This window comes from Grus americana, chromosome 1 (assembly GCF_028858705.1).
Source record: "Grus americana isolate bGruAme1 chromosome 1, bGruAme1.mat, whole genome shotgun sequence".
NCBI lineage: Eukaryota > Metazoa > Chordata > Aves > Gruiformes > Gruidae > Grus > Grus americana.
The window spans coordinates 119,516,551-119,529,844 of record NC_072852.1 but is presented as its reverse complement, the minus strand read 5'-3'; the positions used below and the strand labels follow the sequence as shown (position 1 = coordinate 119,529,844).

Here is a 13,294-nt window from a genome sequence, read left to right as displayed (position 1 = left end):
GTGCAAAGTACTGTGAGACATCAAGAGGAGTTGCAGGAACATACTAAATTTAAAGGAAACCCATTACTGAGCCAGAGGCATATATCCAAGTGTTCTGACGGGACATACACTTGAATTGTCTGAGCTCTTGTGAAAAGATACATTCTCTCATTAAAAACAGAGGGGGTTTTAGATAGCAAATATTTTATCTATCTTTTGTCAATGCTCTAGGGACAGCACATGCAAGTAACTATCGTATATACACATGCATACTTGTATATATGCATGTCTATAGATTTGTTAATTGATAATTAAAACAGATAAATAGGGAAACAGCTACCAGGCCATTACATGATGAAATCCACCCTGCTCATTTTCTAGGAAAACAAACTCTTCTGCTAGATTTATTTGTTTATAATAGTGAATAAAAAGGAAAGCACTGATCCAATGCATAAATTTGGCATTTGGCTTCCATAAGGCATTTACTGAAGTGCCCCACAATTATTTACAATAAAAGTTAATTCAGCATATCATAAGAAACGGATTGAGAACTGGCTAATTAACCTGTTACCAAGACAGCATGTCATGGGTGCTTTAGCATTCTTTGCCATGATCTATAGTTATTAATAACTGGGAAAAAAAGGACACAATAAAATTTGGTATAAAGCTTAGACTAAGACATATGATTTTGTCATTACTTAAAGTCAGAGATTCCTCTAAAGGATTCTTGCACAGGTGCCCAGAAGCCTTATTAGAGAGAAATGAACTGGCAATATGTTAACAGCCGAAAATACAAGTTGATAAATGCAGTATGAGACACAAGTTATTTGCATATCTTACTGATTTCAAATTAACCCTCTTCACTCATGAAAGAAGAACTTAACATAGGCGTCTCTATTTATGGCACAATGAAAGCCACTGCTCTAGTTGTTGGCCAAAGTGAAAAAAAGTAAACAAATGAAATAATACAGTGGAGGATCATATGGGAAATCTGACTGTGCCATTAAATAAATCAGCAGTGTGGCCTTGCACAGAAAGCTGGGTGAATCATCCCTTACCAAAAAAGCTATTTGCAGAATTAGAAAGCACTTAGAGCAAGCCATGGGAATATGGAAAATCTTTTGAGCATGTTGAAAGATAGAGAAGTCTGAAATTGTTCAACTCAGGGTCTGGGGATGAGGAAAGATGATATAATTATCAAAATAAAGAGTGTCACAGAGTACCTGCTTAGTCTCAGTATTAGAAGAAAGGATATTAAAAAAAAAGTTAGACATTTTCATGAAACATTAAAGGAGACTGTGGCCCTCATGGTCCCAGGTTATAGTAGTGCCCAGCAGCTTTGAATGTCGTGGAGAAGTGTGGACATGAATATGGATAAGACGAAGCACAGCCATAGAAACAATTACCAACTATGTAATGTAAAACTGGATGCCCAAAACTCTCAGTGGTTTCCAAGAAAAATGAACATGTAACATAAGACCAGAGGGACCTGGGTGTCCTGCAGGAAATAACCATGCCAATTGAGAGGATTTCAGGCAAAGGCTAGAATGAGTCTACGGTGAAAGAATACTATTTTATGGGTATGTTTCCGCTGGACTTGAACAAAAAATGGATTTTTCTATTCCATAAGAAATTCTGTTATTTCAATATTTTTTTCATCCTTACTTGTGATGGAAAAATATAATGCTAGTTTTCTCTGAAGTAAAATGTTCTAAAAAACCCTACATATCAGACGCGGTGAAGTCCTTCATTTCAGCATTTTTATCTAAATCACATTTACAATGACACTTACAAAACAAAATATGTCAACATCTTCCTGTGTTTACACAATTACTTGTGGGAGTTGTAGGTTGGATATAGGGTGTCTCTATTTTTCTGTGTACACCAGTGTATTCTAACTAAACATTTCCTACACCAAACTATCATGTGATTTTGAAAGTATTATTTTATTTTATCTTGTACAGTTGAAAGTTGACAAACATCTTTAAAGTCGAATTTTCTTTCTGAAATAAAAAAAGTTTTTTCGCAGAAATTCAGTTTTCTCTCAAGAAACTATTTTGTTGGCTTATTCTGTGGCCTTCCTTTTAGTTAAATGTCACATTTCAACTAGACTGCAAAGAAGCTTTTCCATAACAAAGCGCCCTTCATGTGAGAGCAATAGCAGACCCTGGGGACAATCACTTGATGACATGAAAAAGGTCAAAAATGGGGGGGGGGAAATAAATAATGTTAAATGGGAATTAGCCAAATCCTGGGGTGCAATTCTGGAGAAAGTAATTAAGCATTGACATTGTTAAGGCACTACAATAGAAAATAGGAAATGAGCGGGGCTTGTAATGAACTGCAATGACAAAGGCGTATTTCTTCAGTCACCTTTACAACGGAACATGAGGTTTCAGCAAGCTGAAAGTAATACAATGAAACCATCAGGAGCTCAGGAAGACCTAATATGGGTTTGCCTACATGTCTCATCAAACAGGAGCATTCCCATCAAAGATCTGTCCAAGATAAGGACATGTTGTACTGGTATCTCATGAATAAGAACAGATCTGCTTATCTAGGATAGCAACATGTTTATCAAGGCACAATACTGAACTAAGAATGAAGTTGGAATTTTGCGCTATTTCAAGAAAGGCTGATAACTGGATTTTTCTTTTAATGGGGAGGGCGTAGTCAGAAAAACATCTTAAGATGTGTTGAGTTAAAAGGCAAAACAATTTTCTCACAGTACTAAATTTGTACCGACTATATTTCAAGGCTATGAGTGCCACTGAGTACAAGCACACAGCATCACACAGCCCTCTCAGTGTACAGGTGTCTAATAATTTGGAGACTCACAAATAGGGAGAGGAGAGGAGAGGAGAGGAGAGGAGAGGAGAGGAGAGGAGAGGAGAGGAGAGGAGAGGAGGGGAAATTGTGAGAGGAGTTGCACGGCCTAATGACAAGCACATACCTTCTATGGGATCTTCCTCCCCTATTTGTCTGTAGCCTTTCCAGGCAGGGAATGGAAGAACTTGAGGAAAAAATAGGTTCCTGAGGTCACCAGAATCTCCCTGGCAAGGCTGCCATGGAGGTAGAGAACTGGCCAGGCAAGGCAGGACTTGGACAAGATTCATGCAAGCAGCCCACAGCTGAGCCCTGTCCCCCCTCTGTACAGACACAGCTCAGAACCCCCTGAAAACATGACTTGAGTCCTTCTGATTATTTTTTTTTGCCAGATGATTAAGTCCTCAGGCCATGAGGTGGCTGTAACTATGACAGTTAATAGCAGTGTTGATCTTAACCTGGTCAGGACCTCTGGATGTTACAATGATTCACCAGCACACCAGTATTCTGTTCAGTGACGAGCACTTGTACAGTTCACATTATTTTCTCTGAGTTCCTGAAGGACAATACTGTGGAATAGTTCTCAAGGAATCAGGGATAAAAGATCAGTGGTCATTCGAATGCAATACAAAGATAAATTGCATATCTCAGCAAAAGCAAAGTTTTTGAAGTATAATATTCCAGGAGACGACAGTGCTGGTAGTGCCAGTCTGCTCCTCAAGCCAAACAGACTAAGTAAATGAAAAGCAATTTTGTTGTGAATTTCACATTACACTTTATTTCCATTCAATATTTCTGCTCGTAGTGCTTGGAAATGGGCAGAGACACATCTGTTTTGCAGAGAGTCGGACTGTGACTGTTTCTTTACTTCCTAACTGGTTTAATTTCCAAAAAAGTCATTTCTAAAATAAAGCACAAGCACTGTTAAGAATTAAATCATCCTCACCAACTTATTTCAACCAGGTGGGTACTGCTACCTTCCTGAGATCCTGGGCAGGCTACATAAGTCTCTGATTTTGGCAGCAATTTTAGCTAATGTGTTAAAGCCAGCCACAGAAAAGCAGACACAACTGCGAAAGATTTCAAAGGGTAAACCAAATATTTGATTTTACTACATATACTTTATGAAGAAAGCTTTTATGGTTTAGTTTCTTCATTTTTATATGCTAAAGCATTTTAGTGAAATAGAAGTAATGAGTGACTTAAAGGAAAGGCAAACAAAAATTTAGATACGTAAAGTTAAGGAAGCTTGTCCCAAGGAGCAGAAAGGAATATTTAAATAGATGAAGCATGCAAAAAGCTATCCACTTTTTGGAAGAAATGCAATATGTATACATACACATGTTTAACATTTAAGCATGTTCCCTTTTTTCACATGTTATTTTTCTAAAGATTTCTGGGGATACTGGGATGTGGGAGGGAAAGTGAAGGGAAAGGAATTATTTATAATTTGAAATGACTAGTAGAAGAGAAACAAGTAAGATTGGCAAAGTGCAGCAATCAGTTATCGCAAAAGGCTGGATTCTGAATGATGAGAGTGAAACCAGAAGATGCATGTGAGGAAGAGAGCACTTCCAAGCATGAGGAATAATATCATGGAGAGAGCATATTAAAGTTCATGATGGCAATGAGTGCTAGTGCAAACACAAACATACAACAGTTGTTTAGAAGAATCTCCAGCAGACAAAACCAAGACTTTTTCGTCTCACACATCTCTGCCTATGACCAGGTGGCAGAAAAGGCAACTCTCAACCTATAAGGTTTGGTTAATCTCAAAGGATGACAGCAACAGACTAGCAAAGAATGGCACATTAAATCAACTAATGTCTATCTTCTTAAAATAAAATACTGTTACATGCTGAGATTGGGAGGGAATGGTACACAGTTCATGCCTAATCTGAGCTCTGACCTCGTGGGGGACTTTCCCCGCAAGACTCTAGCATAAATTGTCCATGATAAGCAGTGTATGTCATTCCTTGGTGTCCTGGGCTGAGGAAGGGGACCAAAGGGAGTACTCTCACCCTTTGGAAATAATGGACTCTATAGAGTATTTGTACCAACTATTTCAGAGCAGTTCAGACATATAACAAGAACAGGCACCTCTAAAGAGTGATGCAGAGGGCAATGTGGTACTGTTATTTTTAGAGACAATGAAAACAATAAAGGTTTTAACAAAGAGTATCCTTCCTATTTCAGTAATTTTTCCAATCCAGCGAGTCCACTATAAATGTGCCCCTTATGGACATAAACACTTTACGCTGTATCTGCATGAATCAGTGTATTTTTCCTTCGCAGATTTGCCTTATGAGCAAGCCAGGAGATCAGCATGGACGAGTCACACCCACCCCAGTCCTCAGTCAAAAGGTAAAAGCATCTGCATATGTCTAGCCTGTGGGCCTAATGCACATCTGGTGCAACCTGTACAGATTCTGAAGTGAACTGATGGGAGCTACCTCAGCATTCATCTCTGGAGGACTTTTACCTGTGCCTTGGCTGGAAAGCCTGTTAGCTGTGTGTAGGCAATACTGGGTGTACTCACTGGGGCAGCCACATCCTTCCTTGAACTTAGGCTTCATCAAGTCCATGACCATATAGTCTTATAAAGCTAAATCCTATTGTGACTGTCATTGAGTGGTAAGCAGCAGGAGTCCCAGGCCTGTGATCTATCCCAGGTTTGGTGACCAACTTCCAAACTGGAAAAATAACTACATGGGTTTTTCCATTTTCAGCTACTCAGCCATCATCCTCAACAGTTCCCAAAACAGAAGACCAGCGTCCTCAGTTAGGTGGGTGTCATTTTGTTTGAATTGTGCCTGGGTGTGACGGGGTTTGTGGAACGTAGTGAGAAGGACAGCTCTGACCTACCAACCAGAAACAAATTGCAACATCTGATTCAGACCACTAATGAGATCTCCAGCTGGTGACCATTAAATCCGCAGACATGTATGAGTTGGCTCTATAGCTCGATCTGAGAAGGCTCCCATGGCCATTGAAAATTGCTTTTAATAATGTTTAATGGCAGTGACAACCTTGCAGAGTGAAAAAGCTGTCAAAGTACCTGTGTATAGTTTAGATGGAAGGTATGGATATCAAAAGACCATATACTCCACAGTAGTTGAAATGCTAGCGGTTGGAAAATGTGCATGAGCAAAGAAATGAAAATGGATTACAGCCCACAGAAACCTATTTGAATTGGGCTCCTGAAATTAAACAGGAAAATTAGAAGGGTTCTCAGTCTATTGGGAAACTGAGGAGAAAGAAGTTTATGAGTTTGTAAAGTAGCAGTTTTGCAAAATGGGTGCATTTTGTGTTTTCAAAGCAGCTAATCCACAGAGTAGAACTTAATCCCTTATTGTGACTTCAGCTGTGTTTTGGACAGGTAGCGAGAAAGCACTACAGAGATTCTGAGTCAGTTATGGCTTTTGTTAACAGCAAAAGAGTAGAAGTAGGAAATAAAAGAGATTTGGAGCATATTTTTAGCTCAGAAGACTCTAAGCCTGTTTTTATCACATGGATTTCAAATCATTATTCTGGTTTTTGTTATAGCTAAATAAGACTGTGTGCATGACTACATCTCATTAACTCATATGCATGCTGCCTGGGAAGTATTATACTGCTTTTTGCCCAAATAGCGTTTTATCTAATCTGGCCTTCCAACCATGAGAATCTTTCAAGAAATATACTGATGATTTATGTAAGTCCTTAGGACCATTTAATGGCTGTGTGTGAGCTGCACGGATTATTTAAATATTATAAGGAATGTAACCTGATTATCTTCTTGGCTGTAAAACCTTCGGACGTTTGAGAGCAGCTGCCCGGAGGCGAGGCAGCCCAGCGACAGGGTCGTTCAGCGAGGGACTCCAGGCTGCGCTTGCAGCCCATGGCTTTGGCTTTTGTACTTCTGTCACAGCCTTCCCTTTTTTCCTGTTGTACTTCAATTCAGGCCAAAATAAGTTTTCATTTCCGGAGGGAATCCCTTGAGGAAAACATTGAGATGCTGCGGGCGTTGTGTGGCTGACACGGGCTCTTCTGAAAACGCTAGTTGCAAGGTTAATACAGGGGACTCTGGTGACAAAGAAGAATCAACCCGGCCACATTTCAGCCATGCACTCTCAGCCCTTTTCTGGAGGTTCTTTTGGCACAGAAAGAGTTAGCAGCGGCAGGGGGAAAACAAATGTGGCCTCACAAGAGGAGAGGCTGCTGTCCTTTGCGGAGGGGACTCTCACCCCATTACCTGTCTGTGCCTGTGGGCCCTGGCACACTGCAAGGATCGATAGTCCCAAAAGGTGTACTTTATTTAAGTAGGAATCAGAATACTTTTGGGCCAAAGTTACAGTGTGTCTGAATAAATGCTTGTGCACACTAATACAGTACAAAAGGCAAATGTATATCCTTGCAATTGTTCACTTGCACACCCAATTTTAAGAGAAAACATGCAAATACTGCAATGCAGAGAAAGGAACCGCTCTCCCCGGTCTTGAACCTGCTGTCCCATCAGGTGGTCTACACTTCCCCTTACAAGGTTAAAAAATAACACCTAAAATATTTGACATCATTGTTACATGATTTTAAATCTTTCTTTCACAATTTCGTAGATCCGTATCAGATTCTTGGACCGACCAGCAGCCGACTTGCAAATCCAGGTGAGAAGGGATTTTGCTGATTTAGGAGGATTTCTCTTCACTGCTAGTGTCCCCACTTCAGCTTTAAGGCCAAACCTGGAAGGTGATGTGACCAATTTTACCCCTCTTCTGTATGACTCAGTGGGAGCTGATGATACCCAATGTGTTGCAGGATTAGGTTGCTAAATTACACAAGGGTGGGACTGAGGTCACAGATTAAGACACATAAACTCATGTCTCTTAATATAGGTGTCTGCATATGAGCTAGGTGTCTTATTTCCCACAATACTCATTGGAGATGCAGTTAATACAGCTCTCTGTAGAGAGCTATTCAAATCATCCTAGAGTAAATGATTACATTCAGTCAGTCAAATACTTCATTAGAGCTATTTGGACTCCTCATATCAACAGGAGTTCACTTAGGTTGCCTAAACATTGGGATTTTGTTAAGTGCTGTAAGATATCCCATCTGGCCTCCAGGTACCCCTCTAGAGGGGAATGAGTCTCATACCAATCTGCGTCGTATGTGTCCCAGATTCTGTTAATCCACAAGACATTGTGCCATACTGACCTTGACAAATGAAAATTTGTGGGATGAATAAATATACAGGGGGAAAAAATGGAAAGCATAATCTATTTGCAAAGAATAATTGGGTTAAACACTTCAAAAATGTTCTCCCACTTTAAGAAAGTGGCAACAGGGCGCATTGTGGACATATTTTAGCTAAAGACAGGAACCCTTTTAGTGAGTTAGTAACACTGATTGTGAACTGTGCAGATTTCACTGTTGCTGCTCTGAGTCCACAGGACACACTGTGGCTGTACACCACCATAATCAACATCATAATCTGCCACAATGGATTGACATTGTACATGCCACTTCCTGTTTCCCTTGCTTTAACAGCCACAGGGCACAGGGTTCCTTCTTCTACCTTGCAGGTCTCCTCAACCCCCAGTAAAAATGTTTCTTCTTACGAGGATTGTATGGCTTTTGAAGGCATGAAAATGCCAAAATATCGTTCCATTTCCTTTCACTTTATCCCAAGTGACATCAAGCACAGTTCTAGAGTAGCTTTCTAAACAGTTTTGCATGGCATAGGAAAGCAATTAAGTGAGTATTAAGAACAGGATTTTCCAAATGGCCTAAGGCGGTGGATTTCCAGGTGACACTGATCTTAACTGGAAGTGGGGGCCTACCTCCCTTTAATTTGTTCATAAACCTTGGCTTTTACAATTTTGTCATATGTCCATTTGGTAGCCTTCATTACTGTGGAAAACACTAACATGATCTAGATTGGGATGCTTTTTTAACATTTGGATATGGAATTCGTACACACCATCATTCCTGTGCTTTAACATGTTTTGTGTGTTTATAAATTGGTGGAATTACTCTCTCATTAAAAGGAAATTGACAGCAACCATTTATTTTCATAGGACTATATATTACATTTGGAAGGCAAGTGTTTATGTTAGAACATATGTTGGATTGCTTATTCAAAAATTTGTGTTTTGTCCAGTGCTGAACTGTTTATTGATTTTCAAAGGCTAATCCTCTTGTTATGTTTCGTGTATTAAAACTTGCATGCTTTGCTCATACCATGGATTCTTTTGTTTGTTTGTTTACTTAATGCATGTTAATGGAACAGAAGAAATTCATTAAGGACAGTTTGGATAAATATCATTTAAACGAATATGGGTTTCAGTTGCACTGAAGTATAAACTGCTAATGGATTTCAGATGCTACTCTAGCTTGATATTATAATTCGCTACTATAAGCATTCTAAACAAAAGCTTGTTTATTATACCCACGTATCTGCTTTGGTGAAAAAAAAAAAAAGAAACCCAACCGATTCCTGGTCAGAGATGTACTTGAAAGTTAGCACATACAAGCTGGTTGGCAAATTCTGCTGACATTGTGCTTGTGAAACAGATTGCCTTGCAAGCTGCTTCAGCTGTATTTTACATCATTTCAGTGCTGCTTTATTAAGAAATGCTAAGCTTTTAACACGAATATCAGTGGCAAGGCCCTTTGAAATCTACTTTCAATTGCCTAAAATGCTCAAATTTTGTTCCTATAACTCTGGGCAACGCACTTCTGCAAAGTTGACAGCAGATTAATTATTTTCTTTTTAAGGTGAAATTGGCAGAGGAGTGAGAAAAAACCTACAAATATGTTTTTAGTCTTAACTTCAATAATCATTTAAACTTGTTTGACACAGAACGATGACAAGAATGTATTTTATGGACCTTTTCACTGTTCTTGCAAATGTTTTGCCCTATGGTTGTATGCAGTGCAACAGCAAGCTAATAAGTTTCCGTTCTGCATTTCCCCAAATGCTGCAAATGAATGATATGGTTTGGCATGAGCCCAGCTTTCTGTAAACTTCTCCATTTTGTGTAGGCTTATTCCATAGCAGGGAACATTTAGTTGCAACATAATGCTGTGAGAACAAGCAAAATGTTACGCAAGTGAAAGCTGTTTGTCCTGAACTTTAGAGATTAGTTTCCTAAATGAGCGCTGTATTATTTCCCCATCAATTGTCCGCACTGAATGACATTAGGTAACTACTAAATCTCCATGTAATGGCATTCTGCCACTCAGATGAGGGAAAACATGACACATTACCATTATCTCTGCTCTTCAGGATTTCATGAGACAGAGCTGGGAGAAAGGGGACTAGTTAAGAGTAAGAACTAGGAACCGACATTGCAACAGTTCCTAGCAGGGTCCTGTGTGAGAGCCTGGAAGAATTGATGTCTTAACGTTATTAGTCACTAGTCCTGACATTTCTATTTCATTTCTCCCCGCAGGGAGCGGGCAGATACAGCTATGGCAGTTCCTGCTGGAGCTCCTCTCAGACAGCTCCAACTCCAACTGCATCACTTGGGAGGGCACCAATGGGGAGTTCAAGATGACCGACCCCGATGAAGTGGCTCGGCGCTGGGGGGAGCGGAAAAGCAAGCCTAACATGAACTATGACAAACTCAGCCGTGCGCTTCGCTACTACTATGATAAAAATATTATGACTAAGGTTCATGGTAAGCGCTACGCCTACAAATTTGATTTCCACGGAATCGCTCAGGCTCTCCAGCCTCACCCCCCTGAGTCATCCATGTACAAATACCCATCAGACCTCCCCTACATGAGCTCCTATCATGCGCACCCTCAGAAGATGAACTTTGTAGCTCCCCATCCCCCTGCTTTGCCTGTAACATCGTCCAGCTTTTTCGCTGCCCCTAATCCGTACTGGAATTCGCCAACTGGAGGTATCTACCCCAATACCAGGCTGCCAGCTGCTCATATGCCTTCTCATCTTGGCACCTACTACTAAGTGGGGAAAAAAAAGAAACACCAGAAAAAGCAAAGACACTTCTCGCTGGGATACAGTCCCTGATGTATTGCAATGAACTCTATTGGAGTACATGAATTAAAAGTGCCTAAAGAGACAAGTGAAGGTTTGGCTGGGAGAAAACACATTAAAAAAATAGATGTCAAAAAGACTGTTTGTAGTAGGGATTTAAAGGAGGTATTCAAGAAGTATTAAGATACTAAAATGTAATGTATATGTGCATCGACTCTGTGGACCAAACAACAATAGACTATTGTAGGTAAAAGCATGAAATGATAAGGAAAGCCTACGAAAGCTAGTGGTCTTAAAAAGTTGATAAGCTTATGTGTAAAGTTCGATATCTTGCTAGTGCAAAACTGGGACTATACTACGGCAATATAAGTCTATAGTGACCTAACATACAATATATGAATCATTACAAAAGAGGGGGCAAAAGGGAAAAAAAAGGAAAAAAAAAAACCCAAACCCTACCTGTATTTAAAAAATAGAAACATATCAACAAGAGACTGGTTTAGCGTGGAAGCTGATTTGGAATATAACAGCATTGTTTTAGTTAAAATCAAATGCGTTCCATTCATCGGAGTGTTATCAGCTACTCAAACTGTGAAGAAAACCCAAACTTTAAGATTCCTTGACTGTATTACCAGGAACCCTGAGCCAAACATTGGAAATGAGAATGTGCTGGAGGGCAAGTGTATGATTGCAGATCAGAGGCCTGCACCTGACAGAGGAAGCAGAAAGGAGAAAGAGGAGGACTAAGGTGGTGAGAATGGGAGAAAAGAAACTTCTTTAACAGTAGAGACTGAAAAGACTGAAAACTTAGTAGCGTTGGGACTATGAAGAACTTGTTTGGACTTGTGAAACATATTGCTCAGTATCATACCATTCCCAGTATTACAGGAGGAACAGACTTGATTTTATAGTAATAAAAAAAGTAGAAGGGAAAAGCAGAAGAATTCAGAAATCAGAATATGCATCTCTTAAAAAAAAAGTAAAACTGGAATTGTGTTTGATATTTAAAAGTTACCAGTTAGAACCTCATCATTATTAAGGGAGTTTGTTTTCTATTGGTTCAAGCAAGAGACAACCCCTGACTGCCAAAACCAGAAATCATCTAAGTATTTTTGTTAGGCGGGCGCCAGTTTTTCTTTATCGAGTCGCGAACGCTGTGCGTTTGTCAGAATGAAGTATACAAGTCAATGTTATTTTTTTCCTTTTTATATAATTATTATATAACTTATGCATTTATACACTACGAGTTGATCTCGGCCAACCAAAGACACAAAAAAGGGACAATCAAAAATATTGTGGCCTTGAATTTTAACTCTGTATGCTTAATGTTTACATTATGAACATATTAGTACTTAGAATGCAGAATGTATGTAATAAAATAAGCTTGGCCTAGCATGGCAATTCAGATTGACACTGTAGTTTGCATTTGCATTTGCATTTTTAGTGCCTGACATGCCTATCAGATCTCCTACTCACCATGTTAAAATATGCTAGGCATTTTGTTTTAAAATTTTGTTTTGTGAAATCTGACAATCATGAAAATGCAGGAGCAAATAACAATGCTTAACCTAAGTTCAAAGTGGACAGGTGCTGTGTATCTTCTTTTCCAGACAGTTCTGCTAAAATACTTTCAACCCTTCTTCAACAGTGCCTTGCCATTCCTGTCCTGAGCTTCTTTTGCCCAGAGATTGCAACTGTTCCCAATTTTTTGACAACTTCATGGCCAAGATTGAAAATTAAGTCTTAAGGAGGCCTCTAAGGAAGAATACTGATACCCAGAAATTATCTTTTGTTGCCACCAGATCATGCAGCATAATCTCAGCCTGAGATGTATTTTCATACTGAATCATATGTTGAATTACCATGCCCCCTTGCTATTAATGCATACTGTATCATTATTAGTAAATAAAGTGAATAATGAATAACTTCCATTATTCCTCACTTTAGAATGGAGTGTATGTTAGCTCGTTAATTTGTCATTGCAGTCCATCCTGGCTGTTTACAAAGGGCAGGATGTTTTCTTTCTCTTCTAGATTTAGAGGCTTCCCACCCTGTACCCTGGGCCCCAAAACTACATCTGGTGCCTAATGGCATGACTCCATTTTTTTGCAACACCAGCTGAAGAACTGGTCTGGAAAATCAGCACTGACATTTATGAGTGGCTCTCCACAGCAGGCAGTGTTTACTGCAGAGACCCCAGAGAGCTCAGACCTCCAACTATATCCTTCTTTTTTCCTGTTCTTTTGTCTCTTTTTCAGACAAAATGGGTGTGGTTTCAGGTTTTATAGCAAATGTTCTGCATATCCGTTTTGCGGAGCATTAATTGGTGCTGTGCAACAGGAGCCTACTTGCCAGAGTCACGTGTTATGGGTGTCTTGGTGGCAGTTTATAAGCACAGGATTATATTACTAATGTTTGAGACCTGAGCCTTGTGATCGTTTGGGAAATAAGCACTGTAAGTCTGTATCTCTTAAAAAATAAAAACTCATGGAAAGGTTAGAAAAA

The 13,294-nt window shown here is 39.5% G+C and overlaps 1 protein-coding gene across 9 annotated transcripts in view; it reads left to right on the top strand.

The window, feature by feature from the left end:
• The window catches only part of ERG (ETS transcription factor ERG), a 151,073-nt gene extending 138,335 nt beyond the window's left edge, over positions 1-12,738 (top strand). For all 9 annotated transcript variants that reach the window (XM_054839469.1, XM_054839519.1, XM_054839487.1 and 6 more), the window contains 4 exons: positions 5,101-5,169; positions 5,535-5,591; positions 7,401-7,448; positions 10,239-12,738. In XM_054839469.1, the coding sequence (XP_054695444.1) occupies positions 5,101-5,169; positions 5,535-5,591; positions 7,401-7,448; positions 10,239-10,759 (695 nt within the window). In that variant the 3' untranslated portion in view covers positions 10,760-12,738. The remainder of the gene's footprint in view (positions 1-5,100; positions 5,170-5,534; positions 5,592-7,400; positions 7,449-10,238) is intronic.
• Positions 12,739-13,294: the final 556 nt, after the last annotated feature.